The sequence below is a fragment of the Eleginops maclovinus genome, chromosome 24 (assembly GCF_036324505.1).
Source record: "Eleginops maclovinus isolate JMC-PN-2008 ecotype Puerto Natales chromosome 24, JC_Emac_rtc_rv5, whole genome shotgun sequence".
NCBI lineage: Eukaryota > Metazoa > Chordata > Actinopteri > Perciformes > Eleginopidae > Eleginops > Eleginops maclovinus.
The window spans coordinates 4,869,647-4,895,843 of NC_086372.1; the positions used below are offsets into that span (position 1 = coordinate 4,869,647).

A 26,197-nucleotide genomic window follows, 5' to 3' on the forward strand; every position below is an offset into this window, starting at 1 on the left:
AGTAGGAGGGCTGTTAGGGTAGAAATAATGCTCAATAATATACAGTTTAGGGCTGTAAGATTTGGAAAAAATAACTACTTGTAAAAATAAAAAAAGGGAATCATTTCCAGCTCTGAAAAACAAGAAACAGTCTAAACGCTAACATTGATTTGTTAAATATATATAATATATATTAATAACTGAGCTTTAGAGGCGTGGTTCAGCAGATTGTGTTATGTATGAGGCAAGTGTTTATCTTTGTGTCAAGTGCTAAAATGAGTTGATATAACTTTACATATCCTAATTTAACTTAAAGCATATGTCCTAAAATGACTTTTCTTTAACATCCAATTTACCTTTAATACAAATCAAACTCATTCCTAATACCCAGCCTCCCAACGGGGGAGGCCTGTCTGCAGGAAACTCTCCCCTCTCCTAGTTTCTCTGATCTTCATTTGATATTTTATTTTTAAAAAAGGACTTTTCCCCCCACAGACATCCCAGAGTGTTTTTTCTCCAGCTTGATTAAAGTGAACCTAGATGCTGTGACACCCTGCAGGATTGCGAGCGTCACACCAAAATCTCCTCCTCTGTGATTTGAATCTCTGGATGGTAATCTCTGCTTGTCAGCGAAGCATTCTCTCACGCTCACCGAGTTCTCACTGTCTGCTGAAATCTGGGAATGTCCTCTTCCCAATTCTCCCCAAAACGTTCCTTCCATTATGAACGCTAAGATGTAATATTCAGTCTGTGGTTTGGATGCATAGAAGAGAAGGGATGTAAAGTCCAGCTGCTCCACCTGCCAGCCAACCTCCGTCACTGCACCCTGCACACTGACGCAGATACACCTTTTCATTTCACTCTTTATAAAATAGAATATTAATCATTGTTTTCATATCAGAGACGAAGCACAGCTTTTTCTATTCTTTGTTTAACTAGGTCTTCTCTTCGTTTGCACGTTTAGTCTGTGAACTGTAATTTAATCATTGATAATATTTTATTTCAGAGCATTGGTGAAGGACTTCCAGACCCTGAAGAACACATACAGGTTGGTTTCCCTTTTTTGTTACCAATTTAGAAATACAAAGGTCAAGGTCTTAAAAATGAAAGCAGCACGATTTGTCAAACTCCCAAAACTCTGGATACTACATTTCCCATAATGCAGCTTTTGCTTAGAAGCCTGAAATAAGATCTGCGGTAAAGATATTTGTATGTTTTGTTCCACAATCTAAAACAGGAGAGTAAATACCGCACTGGTGGATGTCTAACGTTTCTATATGTCATAAAAACGTGTCTCCATGGCCTCAAGTTTGACTGATCACTGTGTGTGTGACAGGCCAGAGGATGTTTTGTATTTTTCTAAATCATCTTCACTTCAACTGCAGCCCAGCAGGGGGCAGTACTGGCTTTCAAACTGTCATAGCATCCTCTAGTTTGTATTAACCATGAGTACTTGGTCAATCATCCTTCTATAGATCATTCATATTTCATAAATATTCCTTCATTATAGTCTCATTCACAATGTAAAGGAAATTGGAACGGAACAAATACCCTTATTAATTCATTTCACAAACACACACACACACACACACCCATGGGTTGCTGATAGAGGCGAGAGCCCTGTAGAGGTGTGTGCACATACCTACAGTATGTCCACATAATTGTGCCTTTGCTTGTATTTTATTGTCGCTTTAAGTTAAGCACTTCCCGTTGAACTGCAATATTCTGTTTTCAGCTAGTGTGGATATGAGAGCAACACACTGACATGTTTGCTGCTCTATATTTGTTGTAAAAGTAGTGATTACAAAGGATTGTGTGATTGTATCCACTGCTCTACCCCAGAATGCAAAAGGCATTGTTTGGTATTTGAGGGCTCCAAAGCCAAGTTCATCATAGAGTGTGGATTTAAGATTGGGGATGAAAACAGAGAGGCAGAGGAGGGAGGAGCAGAAATCCCTCCCCTATTTATCCGACAGCAGCGAGCCCATGTGCCAGCCGCCCCTCCCCGTGCCTCCCCCCCCCCCCCCCCCGCTCAGTGTAAAGTTGTGTCTGCTGAGCGTCGGGCTGAGTGAGCCTGAGGGAAGCTGAGGGGACACACCGAGCCATGGCTCTGCTGCTGGACGCCCCCCCCCTCGACGGCAGCTCCATGCTGCCTGAGCCGCCGCAGGTGCAGGAGGAGGAGGAAGAAACGCTCCGAGCGCAAAGGTACCTCTGCATGTCCCTCTGCTCTGCGGGAGGACCGGGGTCAAGGGGACCGTTTTATAGGGTGGGCTTTATCTGCTGCTGAGAGCAAGTTTAAATAGTCTTATGCTCCTTTTATTCGTATTTATTTGAACCTCTATAGGCATCAACTATCATGGAAATAGCTCAATGTAATACGGTTTGATGCTGTGGTGAGTGATGTGATCTTTAGATGTATGCTTGTCAGAATTAGAATCAGAAACAGGTTAGCACATACAAGGAATGTGCCTTGTTGTATGTGGTTTCACGTAAAAACAGTTAAAGAAGTAAGAAGAACCCCCACTTTAGTAAGACATGTCCCCACCACTTTGCATTACGATAATCTGTGTGCACAAATGAGTGTTCAATCTGGAGGACTGTCTATTTCTGCTAACCCCAGAGTTTAATACTAGTGATAAGTGAATAGAGCATAGCTTTGCAGCAGCGTGTGTATTTATGTATGTGTTGTTTGAGGGGGGGGCATTTATGCAGTAGTGGTTTTTAAATCTGAAGTGTCCCCCACCAAGTGACACCCATGGTATCGATAGAAGGCTCTATGATTTTTTAGCACATTACTGCAAGAGGGCAATCTAACCCAAGGCGAACCAAAGATCTGGCATCACAACAGTTATTTAAGGAAGTTGATAAAGTGTATTGCTCTGATATTACAGGGAAACAGATATTTAAATATATGTTGTATAGGGGGAAGTAATTGGAGGCATTTCAACTCCCTCTGGAGGGAACACAGGGATTTTAGCCTTTTCAGACCATTAACATGCACTTAAACCTATAGAACAGGAAAGGGAACACCCAAAAGGCATATAAGGGCCCCTTTTGATTACAATACTTGAGTAAATGTACTTTGTTACGTTAAGTTGGTAAGAAAAACATTTAATTGTTTTATTTGCAGAAGCATTTCCTTTACCCTCAGTCCCTGTAAGCGACTCTCAGAGCAGCACTCTCTTCCATTCTGTGCATTACTGCAAACGTCTGCTCATATTTTTCGCCGGCTGCTAAAGTCAAGTGCACTAAATCCTCAAATTAATTCAAATTCAAGCTCCGGCCATGAAAAGCAGCGCGGCAGGTACACCCAGATTTGTCATATTTTTATCCCACTCGGGAATATTCAATTTATCTTAAGTGTTATTCATGGGGAGTGTGCTAAACAGTATTAATGTGTAAAGAAATGTACTTACTTTGCATGCGGGGCGAGTGAGCCGCCCATCATTTCCGTGTCCCTGCTAAGCGAGGTGTTGTGAGATGAACTGAAGTGTGAGTTTAATCTACTGGGAGCAAAAGTGAATTTCAGACGCGGTATAAGCCGATGTGCTCTGTGAGGCGTGGACGGCACGCCGCCGCTAAGGGATGTGTCTGTCGGCCCAAAACCGCAACTCAGATCTGGGATACAGCTCCCCCCCACCCCCCATACCTCCGCCCTGAAGCTCTGCTGATAAACCCACCCTCTTCTCAGGCTCTACCACCCCCCATCAGACAGGTGGAGCAGGAGGCAGCTCCCGAGCATTGAGGCAACACCTGTCTTTCACTGATATGACTCTTAATTGAAGCGAAATTTAAAAAACACTCATCGTATCAGATAGAATCAGAGGCCGATGAACCATGTTTGATTTGCTTACTTGCATTCAGAGCTGTCTTCCAAAAAGTGGAAGCAACCTCACATACCTAGCAACATTCTGGATCAAATTACATCACGTCCATAAATCAGCAATAACTACGCTCCAGCCTTCCACCCTGCACCTCCACCTGCCTGTCCATCAGCTCCGGCTCTGGCTAATCCTGATGCCATGGGGTGTGAAATTCAACATCAGCCCTGAGCCAACCCCCCTCTCTCTGGGAGATAGCGAGTTGCTGGCCCGGCCTTGACTGGGGTGCAGAGAACAGTGATAGCCATCTGTTGTGCGCGGCGGGGCCAGTGATGCGGAGAGAATGGGGTGGAGGAGGGTCAGCGAGGGTGAAGGGGGACCTGGCCTCTCTCATGCCGACCCTTGGAGACCTTATGAAAAATAAGAAGTCAGGACAAATGGCGAAACTCAAGCGAAGTGAAAACCTCAGAGACCAGAGTCTGACCTGAGACCAGCAGGTAGTGAATATGAAACGCTGTATTTCACACATTTCATATCAGGTTTGCTGTTTTGAATCCTTAAGGCTAATGGGAGTAGTAAGTAGATGTAGTCCCACGCTAACCCTTGTTGCTCCACTGGTTCCTCAGCGTGCATGTCTCCGTGTCCCAGCAACAATTTTCAGGCCCAGGAGGCAGGGCTACCTGTGTTAAAAGCGTTAAATGGAAATGCGAGTGTGTGTCAGGGGAGCAGGGAGGTTGTGGAGCGAGTGGGGATAAACTGGCACAGTTGTATTACATAGACAGCAAAGAGCCCTGAAGCATGCAGGGAAATATCTCAGGGCAACATGTCTGTAATTCACAGCTGTAATGGAATTATAGACAGCTTACATGCAGTAGCATAACATGTCTGTCAGTGGGTCCACAAAGAAGGACCTTTTTATTCACCTATAAAGGATGTGAAGCATGCTGTCGTCTGCAGATGTTTCTCAGTCAGGTTGTAAGACTGAGAATTTGTGTTTCTGATCCTGGTCACCGGTTCCAGATGTGTGAGCTTCAGAGCTTATACCATATATCGAGGTATCTCTGAGTATCTTTAAAGGGTGTAGTGCGCACTTCCAGAGATGACCCTGACATTTATTTCATACGCGACTCCTGTGGTTATTGGCCCTGAGGCTTCATTCGCTATGTTCCGGCATTCTCTCTGCCGGGCCCCTGCAGTATGGAAGTAGATAATCCACCTAATTGCTTCACCTCCTCTCCTTGGCCCCCCGGCGAGAGGGCACTACAGTGGTGCGAATAGTTTGCTGACAGCAGCACAAATACCTGTGCAGCACGCTGTTGGAACGAGTGGTGTTAGTGTGTGGAACTGATACAGCATTGGGCCTGCAGCTACTGCCTCGGCCACTCAGCAAATACAAACCGTCAGAAAGATTTCACAGTGAAGAGGATAGAAAGATGGCTGACGCATGCAAGTGTCCTTGAGGAGCGGTGAGGAGTTTATTTTCTTTACGTTCAAACAGTGTACCAACGATTCTCAAACATATATGTGGAATATTTTAGAGTTGAATCCCTTGTATCTTGTAGCATAAATGAACAGTGATAGATACCAAATAATGACATCACATCATAGCGTAAGGGGCGGGACATCTCTAAGTGGTTGACCAATCAGAGCAGACTGGGCTCTGGTTTCAGACAGAGGGTGAAAAGAGGTGCTGCAGCACAGGCAGTATGAGAACAATAAAGAGCTTTATGAACATTAAAGCATGGAGACAGTCACAGTAGAGACACAAAATCGGATATAACCCATCATTTTTAAATGGAGTTTAGGAATTAAACAGACATGTTTGACCTGACCCTGTGTTCCTAAAAGGTTTCGTTAAAAAATACCTTTATATCGTAAAAAAGAAAAACCTTTCTGTGCATCTTTGAGACAGATTTGGATTCACAGCTGTACATTTTAGCACGTCGCCCCCGGCTATATTGAATTATTTCCTTCTGGATCGCATACGGTGTTTCACATATCGTAGATCTGTTCAGATGTTTTACTGTAATCTGCTGCAAATGTCACATTTCCATCCAGCTCCAGAAGCCTGTGAAAACTGAAATTAAAGCAGGAACTTAAAATAAAATGACTTGACTTTGGCATCTGTCTGATTAGATTTACAACCTTACAATGATCTGATTTACAGAGGAATGTTTTGAACTAAAGAAAGGAATAAGCAACATGGTCTCTTCTGCTGTGACTCTGATACATCCCAGAGTTACTGCTCCATCCATCATCTCATCAACTCCAATTTCTGCACGCCTCAAAATGTCATTTCACAGGGATAAACTGGAGTTTGTATGTGTGAAAAGCATTGTGCACAACAAAGTTTTTGTTCAATCATATGTTTGAGGCCACCGTTCTTCCCCCCTCTTTGCTGTCTGCTTCTCCTCAGCATCAATCCGTCTACATTAGCTCGCTGAAAGAGTTCTCTGACAGCTGTTTGCAGTTGCCCCCCCCCCCCCGGGCTCTGATTGTAACTCGCCTCAAGCACCAGAAAAAGCCTCTGAAATCCATCTATCACTGTCGGCTCAGTCGCTAGTTACCGCTGATGGCCGGGGTCCAGATTCTCTCTTCTTGTTGATGGGGTTTCCTTAGGGCTGCATGAGAGGAACACATAGGACAAGGACAGATATAATGTTAGATTCATGCAGAGGAGAGAGCTAAACATGACTGCTTTGTTGCTTCTTGATTGGTTTTCATATTCTCCTGTTGCTGCTACTGCTGTTGTTTGAGCGCACACAGCATCAGTGTGGTGGTGGTTAGTGCTGTGATGCGTGATCTGAGGCAGGACTGTGGCACGAGGCAGCGTGAATAGATTTGTATTTATTCTGTCCTGCTTGTCTGATAAACGTATTCTCCATATGCCGTGCATGGGAGGCTTCTGTTATTATACGTGACACTCCCCCTTCTGCACGCTGTTTATCCTCTGCTATGTCACCTTCTTTCCAATATGGTGACGCCGCTTTGTTTAAATGCTCAATGTGATCAAAAGTGAGTAAGCTGATGATCTGGAAATCCAGCAGGATTCCCCAGGGTTTTTGGATAATCAAACACTCAAAAGTTTTACATTTCTGTGACAATCCTTGCTTAACTTCATTTCTTGGCATTTTGACTTCTGAGTTCTTTTCCTCCCTGCATTATCTGGAGAACCTGAGCACTGTTCCCCTTGCTGCCGCCTTGCACAATAGAGCGGCGGCAGCCTGATAACGTTGTCATTCCTAATGTGAGGAGCCAACCGCTGAGTGGCAGCGGGGCAGGAGGACATATCTGCCGACAGAGAGCGATTACACACAGCGAGTGTGAAGCCTTTCCTACACTGCCTCTGTTCCTTTTCAAGAGGAAGGCTGCTTTCATTGGCTCGAATTGAGCTAGCTGAGTAAAGAGTGGGGAAGTGATGACGTTTATTTGTTGGACAACCCGTTAGTTAGCATCGCAAGGGTTCCCTCGACCAAAAGCAATGGGATATTTCCATTGGATTTTGGAATATTGCAAAAAATATGATCAATTCTAGTAGTTAATACATAAAGGCAATCACCAGAAGAAAGAGGTCAGGCCAGTGGCGTAGCTAGGCCTATTTTAGGTGGCCTTCACGTCTCATGCTCCTTTTTGAAGAACAAAGTTTTCAAAAGGATCATTGGTTATGGTATTTTTAATACTTTGATTGATACATTTTATTAGTGGTGAGAGTTGTGCCCCCTCCCCTTACCAAGACCACAAAGTTTTATTAGATCTAGCATCTTGATTTTGCTCTCAAAGTGCACTAGGGAGCATGTCCCCGGACCCCGTACAGAATGTGAAGTCCACCTAAGAAATGTCAACGTGACTAAGGCCAGGTAACATGGACCTGGTTAACATGACTAATATATTGAGGATGTAACCAGCACAAAACACTATGGGTGTGTAGTGGCTTGCTCAGTGCAAAACTCCCCCCCACCTTAAAAAAAAGACATTACCATGCACACAGCTCCACCTCACCTCTGGGCTAAGCCCACCCAAACTTGAAAGCCTAGCTACGCCCCTAGGTCAGGCTTAAAAGAATTGCAGCACTATCAGATGACTCTACTGCAACACCGCTAAGCTAAAGGCGGCTAATGTCTCATTTTGTCCGTTTTCTTTTTGAAATTTTCACCAGTGGGGTATTTACTGATGTATTTGATGTCTTAGAATAAACCTTAGAAATCTTTTCAGCTTGTGTTAACACATTTATTTCAGGCTAACAACCAAAAACATGTTTAAAAAAACGTTTACAAAAAGGAAGTGCTAAACTAATTTCCCGGTTTTAGGATGCATTTCTCTGTAGCAAAACAAATATTTCAATACATGGATTTCCACTGGGACAAAACAACGTTAATTTGTGAGGTCTACTGATATAAAATAATCTTGGAGTGTCAGGGTTGGTCCAGCAGACCCCTGCGTACGCTGACAGCCCACATCTTCGTTAATCAAAGATAATTATTGCGTCGTTTCTGCCCGCCTCAGTTTGTTTATTAGCACAGATGGCATGCTGAGTGACAGTTTCCTGATTAAAACGCTGGAAATAATGGCAGTTCGGTGTCTTATCAGTAGACAGACTGGGACCTCTGTCTGACAGGAGTAGGAAGGGCCGGGTGGTGGTGGTGGTGGTGGAGGGTAAGCTGGGAGATGAGTAGAGACATGTATTCTGAAGGTTTGTAAAGACATCTGAGGCACTAACCGTTACAGCAGGGTTGGAAGGACTGCTTTAAAACAATATAACTCATTCATGTTAAAATATAGGTTTGAAAAAGAGAGAATTAGACAAAAAGGCAATTGAGGTGCATTGTGGGTCATGTACGGTAGGTGCCCGTTACCAGAAAGTAACTACAACTGTAAAAAGAAAATGGTGTATGAAATAGCATAACATTTAAATACCTAAAAAAAAGAGGGTTCTTCAAGTGCACTTTCCACCACTGATAACCATGTGCTGTGTGTCCTTCAGGTCGAGTGGGAGATCGGACCGCTCCTATCCAACAGAGGCTGCCCACCACTGAGGGGGGGCCAGTAAAAAGCATGAGTGAGTGATCCACGAGTAGAGTCATGTTTTATTATCTGTTCATACACTCTCCAGGTTGTGTACCAGATGCATGCATATAGGTAAAGGAGTTAAATACCCATGGTGCATTGCTTTTCTGGGGGACTGTCCTTAAATATACCATCCAATTCCTTTTGGCCAGCTCAGGAGGAGGTCGGAGCTTAATCCCAGGGTCAGGGTGTATCTACTGTGAGCTTTCACTCCATTTTGATGGCAAATTTCTCAGCTTGTCCCTGTGCTCTAAACAAAAAAAGCCCCCTAAAGCCCCCTCTCTGGCTTTGTAAGGTAGGTCTATTTCAGCCCTAACACCACCTGACCCATGATAAGCCTCCATGGGATTTTATGGAAAAGAATCAACAAGCAGCTTTACTTTCATCTCACTCCATTCCGGTGCCTCCTGAAAGCTCATTCATAGGGAAAAGGTTTGATACGTTGGCTATTTATTTGCAAAAGTGATAGGATCAAGTTTCCATGAACCGTTTTCAAAAAGGTGCTGCTTGTCAGGCTAAAAGGAGTCTGTTTGCTTGGGATCCAGATAGCCCGTTTAGCGTTGTGACCGGTCCTGCTGATGCTAACTGACAGGCCTCTTTAAACACTTTCTTTATTTGTGCTCACGCAGCAGTAATCCTGTCCCTGCTCCATGTAAGCCAAAGTGAAAGCATGGGGAGAACATGTGGATTATGGCCGAGTGTAGGGAGAGCTGCTCAAGGTTATCCAAGGGCTCCCTTACTAAATCCTAAAAAAGGAAGTCACGTAGAGGAAATTTCAGATGCAAGGTGTTGATATCCCAATTAGACATGCCAAGACACATTTGGAAGCATTGACCTTGCAGCTGAGTGAATTCACTTTTTAATGGATGAAGAGTCTGTTTCTGCTTCAGTGATTGAGTTTGAGCCGCAGCAACAATAACAGTATGTTCCCCAGCAGACTTATAATCATCTTCCCCCCCCTATGGTTGCTCAAGGCATTATCTGCTATTGTGTTTTTTCATGTTTCAGTTCCGTCCCCCTCTGGGCACGCTTGTTGTTAACTCTGCCTGCAGTCGGCATCTGGCTGCGGCTGAACGCCAAACTCTTTGCAAACACTTTGGTTTAAGAGGAAGTCATTTCAAATCGGAAAACGCCGCTAACTGTGGCTAACATTTCACAGTAGTTCGGTTGATAGTTTTTAAGTTTGTTATCAGTCAGTATTTTAAAGAAAGAAAGAGGAACTGTGGACGAAAGATTTAATATCCTGCCGTCAAACCAAAACAAAGAGCTGAAAGACTCTGAAACTGACATTTATGTAGCTGCTGGTTCTTTGTATGAAGTCACTATATTGAATCAATCGAATGGTAAAAGTTAATAATGTTTCTGGTGTTTCTCTTCAAGTGGACACCCCCTTGTTTGCACCTCCATCTCTCCCCACAACCCTCTCTAAACCTGCGTTTTATAGGATTGTTTTCTGTCCTGAGCACCGAAAGGAGTAACCTATCGAGCTTTTGCTGGAGGATGTTATAAATGGAAATTTACATTAAGTTCCATCAGCTTTGTTAACAGGGCCGGGTGATATGTGTTCCCCAAAACACACCATCGTCCACATAAAGAAATGTAGAAGTACATTCTCAAAGCTCCTGGTGTAAATAGTTTATCCTGTAATCTGCTAAACATGAGTATGAAAGAATTAGCTTGCATGCTAATTAAGGCGTAATTTTGTGTGTAGCATCATCATTGAATGTGTTAGAATACCTTGTCTTATATCTCTTTTATAGTTAAATAATACTTAAGGAACACACATCACTTGTTCAGTTGCAAAGAAAGGTAAAGGAATCTCTAAATTTTACATTTACAAGATCCTGCAACGAAGGCATTGTAAGTTACTCTTTCTGGGCACCGCAGGTTCATGCAGCACAGATGTTAAGGAAAATCGGAACTTGGACAACCTCTTCTCCAAAGAGAGGGTTGCAGCTGAGGCTGCTCAACTCCCCAATGGGAGTGCTGGGGGTGGGAGGAAACGTCCCTTAGAGGAGGGCAATAATGGGCATGCTCATTCCAAGTACAAGCCCAAGAAGCGTAAGAAAATCCCTGGGCCCATTCTGCCCAAGAACGCCCTCATGCAGCTGAATGAGATCAAGCCGGGGCTGCAGTACAAACTGCTCTCTCAGACCGGGCCGGTCCACGCCCCCGTCTTTGTGATGACTGTGGAGGTCAACGGGCAGTTCTTCGAGGGCTCTGGTTCCACTAAGAAGAAGGCCAAGCTGAACGCAGCAGAGAAAGCCCTGCGCTCCTTCGTCCAGTTCCCCAACGCCTCTGAAGCCCACATGGCCATGGGCCGGACTCTGTCTGTCCACACGGACTTCACCTCGGACCAGGCCGACTTCCCAGACATGCTCTTTAACGCCTTCGAGACATCCACCCCCACAGATGACCCCTTTTACCTTGCGTCCAACAGCAATGGTTCCTTCAGCTCTTTGGGGATAGAGTACCCGTTGCTCCCCTCCCCCGTCCCGAACCTAATCCAGGCCCCCTTACCTCCAGCCCCCTCCACCTTCATGTCCCCTACAAGCGGCAAGAATCCTGTCATGATCCTCAACGAGTTGCGGCCGGGCCTCAAGTACGACTTTGTGTCGGAGAGCGGGGAGAGCCACGCCAAGAACTTTGTCATGTCGGTGACGGTAGATGGTCAGAACTTCCAGGGTTCTGGGCGGAACAAGAAGCTGGCCAAGGCCCGGGCCGCCCAGGCTGCTCTGTCCGCTCTGTTCAACATGCAGCTGGACCAGGCTCCGTCAAGACAGCCTATACCCAGAGAGGGACTGCAGCTCCACCTGCCACAGGTAAGCAGGGACCAAGGTAAATGAGGGTTGAAAGGCCCGTTGCTTTTTTTAGGAGTAAACTGGGACTAGTGAGTGTTAGATGATGTGGGTTTCACAATACTATCACCTAAAAATCGGTCTGCCAACAGTCATTACAGAATCAGCACTAGCAGAGAGGCGTGTGGAGATTTGACAGCGGCAGTAGCTCCCAGGTTAGATCTGTCGTCTTACAAGACACTCGTTCGTAGCCGACCTGACAGAGTGTGAGTGAAGATGGAGACGGCTTCAGGAGAGACAAGTTCAATTCACTGGGAATCTATTTACACATAAGCTAATCCCCGGCTGTAATCCATGCACACTGATAAGACAGCTGCTATCTTAATTAGCATCACCCTGTGAGTGCTATTCAAACACTGCTGCTCATTATAGCAGTCTCTCCGCTTTACTTCCAGAGCAGTGAGTGAAACAGAGGATCTGCTCTAAGCCGCTCACATCCCTGCCTGTCATCCACACCAGTGCAGCATTCCTAATTGAAATATTCAATAATAGTTCCAGTGCAGATAAGAAGAGCTTTCACTTTCTTCTTATCGCATTGTTGTCTTCTCGTCTTTTGTATTACCCAAAATCCGCAGTCCACATTTTCAACCTTTGGCTCAAAGTTTGCATGTTTCTGTCGCGCTTCATCTGTCATCATTTCATTTGTTTTGGTCCTCAGGTTCTGGCAGACGCCGTCTCCCGCCTGGTCGTCGACAAGTTCAGCGAACTGACGGACAACTTCACGTCTCCGCACGCTCGGCGGAAAGTATTGTCAGGCGTCGTCATGACAACAGGTGATTTTTTTTTTTTACGTGTCATTCAAAACCCAGAGCCGAGAATTCTTTAGAAGCTGTGTGAATGGAGCTGCAGCTGAGCTTTTACTCAAACCCGAGTGCCTTTATTTGTCTTTAGCTGCGTTTTAACACCCGACACTCTGATATTTACGCCTACAGGTGCTGATGTGAAGGAGGCTCAGGTGATCTGCGTTTCCACGGGGACAAAGTGCATCAACGGTGAATACATGAGCGACAGAGGTCTGGCTCTCAACGACTGCCACGCTGAGATAGTGGCTCGCCGCTCGCTCATCCGGTACCTGTACTCGCAGCTGGAGCCCTTCCTCAGGTCAGTCACACTCCACACTCCCCGTTTACACACAGCTAGAATAGGAAGAAGCAGGATTTAGATTTAGAAACTCTGTGAAATCTCAAGGAATACAGTTCTTAGTGAGGTTTGACATTACTACGGCATGTCAAAGCTCACTTAATGTACATATGTCTCCAGTACCCACGAGGAGGAGCAGCAGAAATCCATCTTCACCCGGTGTGACAGCAGACAGGGCTTCAGACTGAAGGAGAACGTGCAGTTCCATCTGTACATCAGCACGTCCCCGTGTGGAGACGCTCGCATCTTCTCTCCGCACGAAGCCGGAGTAGAGGGTAAGCAGGAGGAATAAAGACCCGATGAAGGTGCATGGAAATATATTGCTAAGCTCAAGATCTAAAGTGTCTTCTAACCCCTCTCAGATTACGGGGATAGACACCCGAACAGAAAGGCCCGGGGACAGCTGCGCACTAAGATCGAGTCTGGAGAAGGAACCATCCCGGTGCGCTCCAGTAACACCATCCAGACGTGGGACGGGGTTCTGCAGGGGGAGAGGCTGCTCACCATGTCCTGCAGCGACAAGATAGCCAGGTGTGTGTTGTTGTCAGCAGCTACACTACATAGTATTGTTCCTGGAAATAAAAAACGTGTCCCCGTGCACCTTTAAAAAAAACATCAAATATGAGACCTTGGAGTCCGAGCAGAATCATCATAACCTCTCCTGCAGCTGTAGCTTTACCTTCCTGCCATGCAGACACACTTGGGGTGTTGAAGGGTGTTTTTGAGCAGACCACTACGATCTGATGAGGATGTGCACGTGTGGAGAGGATGAATGATCTCCGTGTCGTGCTGCAATCACTCCAGTTCCGGTCCTCGGGTGCCATCCGGCCGCCGGAGCTTTGATTAGACCACTTCATGAGTCTCAACCAAAGTCGTTAGCAGCTCCTGAAAACAATGTAGATATTTGCAGATATGTGTAGTATTCAGGATCAATCGAAATGTATTTGTGTATATTTGTCTATTTCGACTAATGAGTAATCTTTAGGTAACACCAAGAACTCTCAGGTCTTCTGGGATGCGTCTGTCAGGACTCAACATGGAGGAGCAGCGTGTAGTTATTACGCTCCAAATATCTGAGCTATAACTTGCCTTGCCTAAACTTATGGGACTGAGCTATGGGTGTTTTATCCCCCTCCAGGTGGAACGTGGTTGGATTCCAAGGCTCGCTGATGAGCTACTTCACCGAGGCCATCTACTTCTCCAGCATCATCCTGGGCAGCCTGTACCACGCCGACCACCTCTCCAGGGCCATGTACCAGAGGGTGACGGAGATGGAGGAGCTGCCGCCGTCCTTCAGCCTGAATAGGCCGCTGCTCAGCGGTGAGACACACTCCACCGATGATCCCACTCATCTGTCCGCACACATCTGGAGCTCCTTCAGTCTGAGGAGCAGCGAGGGTTTAATGGAATATCAGGGGAGGAGAGGTTTCAGGCAGAGAGAGATGACGTTCGGAAGTCAGAAAATATTTTAAGTTTATTGCATTGAATGCTCAACCAGCCAACAATCGCCAGTTGAAATAGGTCAAATAGCATTTTAATACGTAGTTTGTTAATCAGGAGCCAATTTGATTTACTTATTTAAACACTAGGGGGATTATTCTTACAGTACTGTGTTTTTTAAATGTAAAAAGTACTTTGAGTATTGAATACAAATGAATAGAATAGCTTTATTCCCACACAACAAAATACTGTGCTTCTACAATTGCTTTAAAAAATGCCTTTCAGATAATTAATCTGACATATTATATCTGCTATTGCCTTTTCCATATAGTATTTACACAAACTGTCTTTTTCGCTATCCCATGTCCTTAGTTTTTCAGTTCAGAAAGTGGGTTTTGGGCCTCTACCTGCAGTGTATATCATTTATCCATTAGAAAAGAGAAAACTATAATAAACTAGAAACATAAATCAATCAAGTGGGGTAAAAACTACAATATGTACCTGGTAGTTTAATACATCCCCTCTCTGCCCGCAGGGATAAGTAACGCGGAGGCCCGTCAGCCGGGGAAAGCTCCCAACTTCAGCGTGAACTGGACGGTGGGGGACCCGGGCTTAGAGGTGATCAACGCCACCACAGGGAAGGACGACCTGAGCAGACCCTCCAGACTCTGTAAGCACGCCCTGTTCAGCCGCTGGCTGCGCCTGCACTGCAAGGTAACACCATTCACACCGCCCCGCCTTCCCACGCTCTCATTCACACACATCATCTGCTTACCTTGAAACCTTGAAACCTTGAAACCCTATATGTAAGGTGGGGCACTTATCTGGGACACAATGGCGATATGTCTTTCACAATATGTATTTCTGTTCTACTATTATCAATCTACAGACTAGTTTCATGATTCTCACAGCTAAGATGCTGTTGCGTTCTCTGTGTCTTTGCAGCTGTCCTCCACCCTGCGGATCAGAACGCCGAGGCCCTGCAGCTACCACGACGCCAAGCAGGCGGCGCTGGAGTACCACGGCGCCAAGCAGACGCTCTTCAAAGCCTTCCACAAGGCGGGCCTGGGCGCCTGGGTGAAGAAGCCCATCGAGCAGGACCAGTTCTCTCTCAACACCTGAGGCAGGAAGCACACTGCTGCGTCACCTCCTGTACGGGGAATCCTCCGTGTGCATCGTCATGGACCGGACTGAAGCTCTTTAGCTCCTCCCTCTGCCAGCACAAACTTATGCAACTTTAAATATGTAAAAACAGACATTGGGAATGGAAACTCGTTAACTAAAATAGCACTTCTTTGTATAAACATAGGGATGTATTTCTTTTGCATGTGTGATTATACCAAATTGATACAGTAGAAGGTTTGTCATTGTGTGTCGGTGTTGTGATACGCGGGAAAGGTGGTCCTGCGGTTTGTTTCTGCTTTGCCGCGGTTCTTACAAACATATTTTCATTCCTCTCAGATGTCCACAATGGCAGGAAAGACTTTAGAATGACATCCAGTCCTCCACAGATCCCCCACATGTGGCGTCACAGTCCAGCCACATTAGGAAGGCATGCATGTGAATGTGTCTGAAATAACACACAGCTTCCTGTTTTAAAGGCTATCTTCAAAAGCTACGTTCGGTCTGGGTGTACCTGATGGGAGCCAAGTGGCAAACTTCATGTGTGTATGAAGAAGAGATACTTTATCAATTAGTTCACTTTGTAGAAATTGAGAATAGATATGTATCATTTAAGCTACCGTCGCTGAAACGGTGTCACAACTTTCGTGGACTTTTTTAGTTCCTATGTGATGTCATTTCCTGTCGTTGGATGACGCATTTGACTATGATAAGCCTCTTTCGCGTCCAACCAAATGAGTTAAACTCCTCTCTAGTCGTGTTGCACTAGATCAGGGTCACCACCCTTATGCAATGAAACTCAACAGCAGTGATGGTCCGTACGCAGCGATGCCGTAGTGATGTCACTGTCACCACCAGTAAAAGCTCACCAAAGATGTCAGCAGATGACACTTTTTTTTATTTCCTCTCTTGTTTTACACTCATTCAGATGTACTTTTTTATTCCTGTGATGGTGATGATGTTCAACTCCTTCAAACCAAACAGACCTGTTTCCTCTCAAGCACCAAAATGATCTCTACTCCATGTCCTGATCTATCTTGTATTTACAACTATGTATGAACTATTTCTGTCAATTTAACTTCATTTTTATTTGCTGTAAACTCCTCCAAACACACACAGGGCATACTTAAGAAGTTCTTTTCTTTTTTTAAATCTTCCTGCTTCTATTTTTTGCTGAAAATATGTCTGACTTTGAGCATGTGCAGACCTGTTCCTGGCTCCAGAGTCTGGTATATTTCCAAAGGGAGAAACGGTTATTTTTTTGCATTGACGGTGAGGTAAAGCTGGAGTGAATGGTGCATTTGTTGGTGCTGGGTGAGCCTCACTACTTTACATGAACAGATGTGGGGCCTGATGCATGAGCTGCGCCTGTAAAGCATGAAAACTATGAATATAAATATGTAGAGTCAAGTCACTGGGCTAGAGGTTTAATAAAATGCTGTTAGAGTCATGTGGGTAGTTGTCTGCTTTTAATTGAGGCCAGCTGCTATTTTCATTTATTTGCACATTTGCGCAACTTAGGTCGATACAATACACCTACTGCAAAAATAATACTAGCCATTTAAGAGCAAAAAAACATGAATTCATTGTTTAAAGCATGCAACAACTTTCTGCATCAGTGCAGGTGTCAAAATGATGTTGTTTAGTTCAATCTTGTGAACGCAGCCCTGCTTTTGTTGTTGTTTTGTTGTCTATCTAAAGCTTTTTTTGAGCGCCATCTCCACAGTTAGTGTGTCCTATCAGCCTGCAGCACCTGTGCAACATGACAGAGAAAGATAATCTCTGTGTGGATTACCTGTCCCCTCTGCAGCACCAGGGAACAGACCCCCCCCCCACCTGCAAAAACATGCCTTGCTTTATTGACCGTTTTTCGGCGATGTGTTTTTGCAAGAACCTCTGTCTCGTCCAAAAACGAGCAAAGTTCGGAACATGATTTCCAGGCAGTTGGATTTGAGCTCATGGCTTCAAATGAGAGAAAATAGAAGCAGCTTCAAGGTGAAGTGGGATTAGTGAAAACAGCTCTTCATACTTCTCCACCTTCCCCAATTTATCTGCAAATTACGTTCCCTGGCTAAGCCTCTGACAGGGGCCACATAAAACAGACCTGTCCTCGACACATTTTAATACGAGGAAAGTAATTTCTTAGCAATTTTCTTCTGCTCTCAGGTGATGATTCCAGTTTTTTCCCAGATATGTCAGCCCTGTTAGCTATCCAAAGTTAAAATCTAGTGACTTAAAGTGATATTCCACCTTTCAAACTTATCAATACTTCCAAATTCACTCTCCAGTTCTCCTTCTCATGATTCTCATTGCTAAAATATCAGACTGGAAAGGATAACCTATTGGTAGTTTCTACAATCACTGTAGGGAAAGCTCCTCACATTGTATTTGCAATATTATACTCTAGCAGACTATCATCTTGAAGCTGAAGAAACACATTTGGAGCAGAGCCGGGGTGTCTCGTCCCCCTCCATCAAACTCTCTGGCTGGGTGGTCCCTCCATTAGGACATCTTCTCATTTGTCGCGGCTCGTTTCCCTGGCGATCAAACCCCATTAGCCACTTAATGGGCCTCTGCACGAACTTAATGTACATACAGTACAGCAGCATTCAGCAGACAAGCAGGAACTCATCCAACCACTTTTTCTTTCTCTCTCTGAGTCAAATCAATGCTCCTCAGATGCTGAATTCCAATACTGAAGCTTCCATGAATGCACTTCTATATTATGGTAACATTACAACTCAATTTGGACTGGGAGATGATTTTCTTTCACTTTTGTAATTGCCGCCCAATGCTGTCCGACATTCGTCTTCCCTGGATGTAAGGTCTCGCTGTAGAGCACCTGCTGTACCTGCCCCTAATGTACGAGAGTCTCGCCTTCGCGAATCCAGAGAGGAAAGGTCATCAGCGTCTGATTCTGAATAGAGGCTACTCACTGTGTCCCCACATACATCAACTCCACTGAGCAGAAAATTAAAATGGAAATGTAGGCCTTGAATGGAGTCGAGGGTCCCATTGACCTGCTGTATGATTTATGGCGGGTGATTACATCACCTCCATTCTACCTGGACTACTGAGCTCATCCCAGGCTCCAATTCAAGCTCCAAAACATCACTTTGGTCCGCTTACATTGGATCATTTATTACCTGAATGTAAAAATATGAATGTACATGGACTATTGTGTCACCATACTGCGTGATGAATTATGGTTTTATTATATTTAGTTTAGTTTCACAACTGTTGAGCTAAAAAATCCCTCCTCCTTTAGATTGGTTTTGCATATTTGCACATTAATGAAGATGAGGTGTTTGTTGTGGCTCAAGGTTTAGTCACTGTTGATATAACATAAAACAAGACAAGCAAATGTGTGCTCAAAGAGACATCATATGGCATATTAAATGAATAATTAGTAGTTTGTTTTGTAGAACAATACAGGGAAGTGGCAGTTTTTGTCAGTTATAAAAACTGGTGAGATATTTGTAGATGTTGTGCAGACGCGCTGAAACATGTCTGCCATCCTGTGGTAACTGATGCTTAGTGCAGCTGTATTTATACTGACATTAAATACATTTTTATTGAATAACTGCACTAGTTTGTATCAAAATGAATGTGATTTTTTTTTCAGTCTGGCTGAATAGTCCAGGGTTATTATTGTATTTTTTTTTAAATTTCAAGTTGCTTAATTATCTCTGATATTTAGAGAAATAATACAGAAAAATAGAGTTGTGTTCATGTTAGTCAGTGCCTTGGAAAGAGGGAGGCGTACTGCTTATAAAGAATCATTTTCAGGTGCAAGTGTTTCTGCAATGGTACCACACGCTGATTGGTGAGTGACCTAAAGGGCCTCATCCCATTGGTTAAATACGATTACGTCAGCGCGCCCTTGTTTGAATCACGGAAGAGCCACACATGAGACGTAAACGTTTGGCATAAACAGTGAAGTTACGCTTACATAGACAGTGTCAAGGTGAACAACTATCGGACAACTCTGCAGCTGGTACAAGTAACACCAACAATGGTAATACATATTCATTCATGTCGTATTTTCATTCATAAGGACCTCTGTCAGGACCAAACACGCTAACATGAATTGGTACCTTGTTAGCTACAGAAGCTAACCAAGCTAACTACACTAGTAAACCACGGCACAAATGAATGAATAAAAAGGTCACATGGTTGCAGATGTAAGTAAAGTAGTGGAACCTAAGATTACCTTTTTAATATTATACTTTTTGACCATTTGTGTAGAAACTGCATTTGAATGCTAACGTTAGATGTTAGCTTGTTCTGTCATTTGTGTTTATTATTGTCAGTTTAATGTATGTTGCTAAATACACCCGTGAGCTATTTGTATGCCGAATGAACCGGAATAGTATATAGATTAATAAATGGTATTATTTTGTATGTGTGTGTGTGTGTTCTCACCATTGTCCCCAAACCCTTCAACAGCTAGTAAAGGTGGAGCTAATTGAATGTATTTGATACACTTATGCTGGCCATCTTAACCTATAATTGATGTCCATGTATTAGTTAATTTGTATATTGTAAAAGCTCATAATATAAATCTGTAACTAGTCAAGATAACTGCATTTGAGTAGAAAGTACAATCATGGCAGCAGTCAGAGAGGGTCGTTAGTCAGAAGTGGGGACACCTGTGAGAGGCTTCAGGCTTCAGTCCTCTCCCTCCCTCCCTCCTGTTGGGTTGCTTGTCTTTGCTTTATATACTGATACATGTTCACACACCCACACACATTACTGATAAACAGACTTCACAATTAACTTCTTTAAACAAATGTACTTTAATTGGAAACGGATCATGTGTGGTCTCCTTGTTTTTTCCGTCCTCGAACCAGGGCGTGACAACACCATTCCACCACTGCTAAGGAAGCGTGTGTGTGGAGGCGTGGATCGCCTTTCATTAGTGCTTGTAGTGCAGCACTCCAGCTGGAGGACCTGCACACAGTTTTGAGCTGATGCTCTTGAGTTGTTTCTGCAGTGTAGGACTTTTAAGACATGGACAGCAGGAGAGCTACTTTTCTGCCAACAAGAAATAAGACATATGTTTATCTGTGGACCTCCAGGCAGTTTCAGGTAGAGCTCAGACGTCATTAACAGCTTCTCGTTGCTCTGTATTGTTTGTTTGTACATGGTGTTGTGTGTGTTTCAGGAGGAGCAGGCAGAATGGGATGATGTGAATAAACTCCTGCAGCATCACGGTTTCAAGCCTGTGTATTTTGCAGATCCTGTGGCGAACAGGAATATTTCTGGTAAGGCAGAAAGCAGTAGTTTCCATTTCTTCTCAACATTTCTGAGTTTTACATCAATTGATTGGATTTAATTTAGCAGATACCTTGTCTTTTGGAGTAGGCCGTATTTATATGTTGCGTTCATGTGTCGTTAGATCTGATTCTGCTGGACAAAAAGTCTGCTGGTGAGATGAGGATGACTATGAGGACGATGCTCACAGACTCGGACAGAAGACAGGCTCTAATCCAGGAGTTCATCAAGTCCAACAATGAACTCAAGTTAGTGGAACTACAAACCAATTCATCCTGAAAATGTAGTTTTCATCCCAAGAGAAAATAATTATATTAAGTACACAAATATCTGCACAAACTGGTGCCACTTGATATCAAATAGGATATTTGTAGTCGAACAGGAATCAGTTTAATAGCAGCATAAGGTTGAATTTGAACATTTAATTATATAAAATAGCATCATCCTCCTGGAATGAATGGAATTATTGAGTTGAAACAGCTGAGGGTCTTTCAGTGTACACATGCCTGCAGTAGATATCACTGATGGTATCTGTATCTACTTAATAATGCATAAGCAGTGTGTGGACCACCTGTCCTCCTGCCATCTCATGTCATCAGAGGAGTATGACAGAGATACACCTCAGTGCAGGTATGAACACCCAGTGAGGGTGGGGGGGATGCTGAAGGACAGGTGGTGAGTGGGCAGAGGGAGAGCAGCTGACTGGAACACTGCTCTTATTTCTCCATAACACCTCCAGGGCAAACAATCATTTAGTCAAATGAAATGTATGCTACGTCAGAATGCTTTTTCCCAGCCTCAGATATCGGCTCGCTGATCTTACTAACTGATTTTGTCTTCATGGCACTTATTGTCAGTTACTTTGGATAAAAGCCTCATGTAAATGTAATGTAACAATGCAGCGTTGAAATGAACCTGTGTGTCTGTAGAGAGGAGGTTCAGGAGCACATGAGGGGGGCCGCTAAGCAGTCTCAGAGGGCCACAGAGCTGGAGGGCCTGCTGGATGTGGTGAGGATCAGGGTCCAGGACCTGGAAGACCGCTGCCTCAGCAAGGCAGCCCAGCAGCACAGCCACACACAGCAGCAGCAGGTTTGTCCACAACACACTGTGATCATACATGTAGAACAATGAGTTATTATCGAGGGGTATTGGCGAGTATTATCTGTATAATTTATTATTATGATCATTTGAAAAAGAGGCAAACCATACAATCCACAAACATTTGTCTGAGAAACAAAGGGTTTGTGTAGACACGGTGTCAGGTTCTGGAGCAGAAGCTGTCCAAGCAGAGGGAGGAAGCAGCCGAACTTCAGAGGAAACTCTATTTCACCATCAAAGAAGAAGAGCGACGCTTGGCCCGACAGAGCCAGACCTTCCAACACATCTGTAACAAAGTCAGCCAGCAGAACTCCCCCGCCGACCAGCAGTAAGAACCTGAGAGGCTGCACCACTACTTAGTGTGCAGGAATGTGGAGTATGTGATGTTAGGCGAATGCTCTCTGTGATGAGTCGCTTGCTCCTGGTTCTTCTATCTGCAGGGCGTTGGATGTGATTGACTTCTATGAGACCAAAATGAGTCTGCTGTTGGATGAGCTCAGGTAACAACCCCCCCAAAATCTGACACTTTTAGGACAGAAGACTTTAGAAGATAGACAACAAGATGCATTAAGTTGTTTTCCCTCAGATCTGTCAAAGGAGAAGTGGCTCATCAGACAGGAATCAAGAAGACATCCGGCAATGTGACTCCATCTTTCAAAACCATCCTCAAGGTAGACAAACGTGTGGTCCTTTTCATATTCTCTCCCTTAAAGCAGTCCCTGATGCTCTTGCACTTCTTCCAAGGCATACCAAGAGCAGCAGAAGGGAAGCCAAAGTGAAATAGAAGAGCTAAAGAAGGAGGTTGAGCGCCTGAAGAGAGAGTTGGAGACAAGGTGTGTGTCCATTAAGTCTCCAGCAGAAGCACGTGCTTTGATGTCCTGCTGACTGTGTTCCTCTGTGTAGGCCCACGCTCAAAGAGGTGAAGTTCTACAAACACAAGCTCCGCCGGTTGGAGGGCTCAAACAAACACAAGAACCAAAGGTAGGAACTCTAAATCACTGCTCCCATCGCTTTGCTGTTATTTTTAGCAGCTCAGCACTTAAGTACAACACCAGCCTTCTTTCCAGATCTCCTAAAGAAGACATCCCTCCAGATATCAGTGAGAACATCAACGACCAGGCCAATTTGTGTGCCCACCATCAACATGTAAGCATAGTGTTGTCCTTTCTTCGTTCTGTTGTTCACTCCTCCTAACCAAACACAACCAACTGATTTATTCTCCTCACTACCAGCTGTTGAACGAAATTAAATCGCTCGTGTCTGATCCCAACGCGCCTCTTCACCTGCACAGAAACAAGACTTCCTCTGTTGAGTTCCACACCATCCTACCCACGCTGGAGGGGTGGGCCCAGCAGCTCCACCTGCTGAAGGTAAACTCTCTGTAGGACTCGCCTTATTCTTCACCTGATCATAGACCCCTCCGTTTTGCCTAATTTAGTGTTGCTACTTCCATCTTAGACCTGAAGTGCTATTACTTAGCTTGGCACAACCAGCTTTATCAACCTTCACTTACTTAAGAAACTGTTTCTACAATTTAGAAACTGTTTTTCTACTTTTCAGGCAAGTAAGACACCCTTTAGATTCCCAATATGTGTTTAGTTTGTCCAAATAAATTGTATTTTGGAAGTTACGTCGATGTTTGCAGCCGCTAGCTGTGTTAGCCACTATTCTGTTTTTTAAAAGTCCACAATGCTTTTATGATAACTCCCACTGTTCGGAAGGATAGACACAGATCACACTGTAGGTTGACCACACAGGTGTTAAATAATGTGAGAGCCACCAATTTGGTGATAGCTAGTTAGAGGGATTGCTAACAGCAGATAATCGATCCTGAATACCCTCCTTTGTGAAGTCTATTTTGTTCATCCAAGTGTTAAACTGACTCTTGTTTGTTGGTAGGATCTGCAAAGGGGATTAAATAAACTGGGTGTCAGACTGATGCCCTGGCAGCCGGCTGATGGGGACCATGCTGCTGCAGAGGAGGTGAAGGTGGAGGACATGATGATGCTGGTGGACACCATGCTGGAAAACACAGCGACTGATGATGAGAAGGTACAACATTGTGCTGCTTTTATACTACTTGCTAAAATTAAAGTGCCTTTCTAATGTTGCATTAAATGACAATGCATTTTTCAGTAATCAACATACTGAATCAGTCTCTAATTGGGTCGCTCTGTGGTGCTGCTTGTCCTGCCAGGTGCTCAGGAGCCCAACCCGCTACACCCTGGGCTCCATGGTGTCTCACTTCCAGAAGCTGTTTGACGTGGGCTCGCTGAGCGGCGTGTACCCGCGTATGAACGAGGTGTACAGCAGGCTGGGAGAGGCCACCAACACCATGAGGAACCTGCGAGATGTCCTGCAGCTAGGTGAGCTTCGGCTGGAAACCGAGGTTCATATATTCCCCTCTGATACACTGGAGTAAAGTGTTGTTTTGTATTCCTGTCAGACACCAGGGTTCCTCCCGCAGCGCTGGTAAACCAGGTGGCCTCGCTGGTGTCGTCCGCCGAGCACACAGCCGGACTCCATGATGTCCTAGGAGACGCTGACATTGACAGGTTCATACATTTGGACCATGAGCTGCATTTTAAGGCCAGGTTTCCTCAAAGCGACAGTAACCTAACATGCTTTTGTTTTACAGCATCATCGTGAAAGTGAAGCAGCATGAAGAGTTCTTCCCTGCGTTCCATGCCCTCATTCTGGACATTTCACACACTCTAGGTAATATGACATCAAACTGCTTTGACCACCACTTATCATCAGTAATTTCCTTTGTGATAGCTTCCTTTTTACGTGTGTTTTTCAGGAGTGAGTCACCTGGACGACATCCTTCCAGCTCTGAAGTCTCTGAAACACACAGAATGACGCTTTGGCTGCTGTGCATTGTACGTAATGACTGTGATGTGTGGTGTTAGTTTTGAATTGAATTACATATTTTGTTAAAAATCACAGTGATTTATAGATCATTTATTTATCAACTGCATCAGCAAGCTACAACTCCAGTTTCCCACAGTCTCCAGGAGATGGCAGCAGTGTTAAACTCTTGAGGAGTACAAAGCAGATCATTGTCGATTACATAAGATAGATTTTACATACATAAATGCAAAAATAACTTGGGTTACTCTCAACTTCTTTATTTGTCTTTGAAGTCTAAATAGTATATTCAAACTATTAAGCTTTTAACAGCTAGAAATGTCAAATACTGTAGTAAAATATGTACCATGTATGACTATATCACAGGTGACTCATCACTGGTTATTTATCTATGTTTTGACATGCCCTTTTTGTCAAGAGGTGTGTTTTTAGTGATTCCAAAACGAATGACTCAGGCCGTACTCCCTCTATAATTCTCAGACAGAAGGTTGCACCCTGCAGCGCGTCTGGGCACATCAGCACATTCCTGCACACACTTGAAACTTGTTAATCCTGATTAATTAGGATTTCTCCGAAAAATGTAGTTCTGGCTGCAGCAGAGGAATATGATTTTGTTTGGTAACTGTTAGCTCAAAAGCTGCGATAAGACTTAGGTTGCACTTCAGTAATCATAATCCCAATGTCCAGAAAATTATTTTAAATGACATTTGTGCAGCTTTGACCGTTTACTGTGCATGACTTGTAAATGAAATGTATATTTATATTATCAAATATTTTTTCATCGTTGCATTAATTAACACATAATTGCAATTGCAGTGCAAATTAATGTACTTTAAGTTATTTAAAGATGCTATTATTTCTGAGAGCTGTTTATTTTAAAGCCATCAGCAGCTGGACTTTACATTTCTCAGTATTTCGTTATTGCTTAATGTCTATGTATTTATAACATTTTGAACAGTTGAAGATATGCAGACTAAAACCAAGATGTGTAGTTATGTATTCAGCCTGTGTATGATTTATTATTTTTTCTTCTTCCCTATAATCATAAGCTTACCCGGTGATAATACTTCACATGATCCGACTTGAGTCAGGTGCAGGATCACTTGTTCAGTTTTGTTGTGCAACACAGCAACCACTTCAAGTTTCCCATAACATACAAAATACATCAGTAAGCAAAGACCAAACCTTTTTCTTTTGGTGGATATTTGCAAGTTTTCACAAACAGAATCTGGTAATCCCACATAACTACTTCAGGGGGACCAACCAAATAACATTAGGTTGTGTTATTGTAATATAATTTCAAACTCATTGAAGTTAAAAGGCTACAAAATAAAACTAAAATGCATAGCAACCGCAACACTAACTACATTTGAACAACGACACCTACAGGTATTAATGATTACGGTACTGTCACTAAACCCCCCTGTCCCTAAAAACCGTATGGTACAGTCCCACAGTGGTTGCTAGGAGGCGGAGAACGCCAGAACAGTAGAAATAGACCGCAGGGAAAAGCTCCACCTTGTGCCA

General features: G+C 44.0%; 2 protein-coding genes across 5 annotated transcripts in view; both read left to right on the top strand.

Moving 5' to 3' along the window:
• The window catches only part of LOC134860631 (double-stranded RNA-specific editase 1-like), a 28,895-nt gene extending 12,021 nt beyond the window's left edge, over window positions 1-16,874 (top strand). Inside the window, exons 3-12 of the mRNA XM_063877395.1 lie at window positions 986-1,027; window positions 8,782-8,856; window positions 10,752-11,686; window positions 12,381-12,495; window positions 12,655-12,823; window positions 12,983-13,137; window positions 13,225-13,393; window positions 14,001-14,182; window positions 14,838-15,016; window positions 15,248-16,874. Of these exons, the coding sequence (XP_063733465.1) occupies window positions 8,853-8,856; window positions 10,752-11,686; window positions 12,381-12,495; window positions 12,655-12,823; window positions 12,983-13,137; window positions 13,225-13,393; window positions 14,001-14,182; window positions 14,838-15,016; window positions 15,248-15,424 (2,085 nt within the window). The 5' untranslated portion in view covers window positions 986-1,027; window positions 8,782-8,852 and the 3' untranslated portion in view covers window positions 15,425-16,874. The remainder of the gene's footprint in view (window positions 1-985; window positions 1,028-8,781; window positions 8,857-10,751; window positions 11,687-12,380; window positions 12,496-12,654; window positions 12,824-12,982; window positions 13,138-13,224; window positions 13,394-14,000; window positions 14,183-14,837; window positions 15,017-15,247) is intronic.
• A 2,133-nt stretch (window positions 16,875-19,007) lies between these two features.
• On the top strand, window positions 19,008-26,021 carry cep70 (centrosomal protein 70). 4 transcript variants are annotated; one of them, XM_063877396.1, is made up of 17 exons: window positions 19,008-19,442; window positions 20,421-20,515; window positions 20,592-20,691; window positions 20,826-20,949; window positions 21,631-21,790; window positions 21,952-22,127; window positions 22,240-22,299; window positions 22,386-22,470; window positions 22,544-22,632; window positions 22,703-22,780; window positions 22,855-22,945; window positions 23,032-23,169; window positions 23,699-23,851; window positions 23,997-24,165; window positions 24,246-24,354; window positions 24,438-24,517; window positions 24,603-26,021. In XM_063877396.1, exons 2-17 carry the CDS (start codon window positions 20,438-20,440, stop codon window positions 24,659-24,661), a joined length of 1,749 nt encoding a protein of 582 aa, XP_063733466.1. In that variant the 5' UTR covers window positions 19,008-19,442; window positions 20,421-20,437; the 3' UTR covers window positions 24,662-26,021. The 4 variants fall into 4 exon arrangements, with proteins under 4 accessions (XP_063733466.1, XP_063733467.1, XP_063733469.1 ...); XM_063877397.1 differs by having other exon boundaries at window positions 20,426-20,515; XM_063877398.1 differs by having other exon boundaries at window positions 19,011-19,442; window positions 22,867-22,945.
• Window positions 26,022-26,197: the final 176 nt, after the last annotated feature.

Coding starts and splice junctions, on each gene's coding strand:
- cep70 (XM_063877396.1), top strand. CDS start 20,438: ATGGACAGCAGGAGAGCTACTTTTCTGCCAACAAGAAATAAGACATAT. Junction 23,852..23,996: donor CAGCGACTGATGATGAGAAG/GTACAACATTGT, acceptor TTGTCCTGCCAG/GTGCTCAGGAGCCCAACCCG. Junction 24,355..24,437: donor GGAGACGCTGACATTGACAG/GTTCATACATTT, acceptor TTTGTTTTACAG/CATCATCGTGAAAGTGAAGC.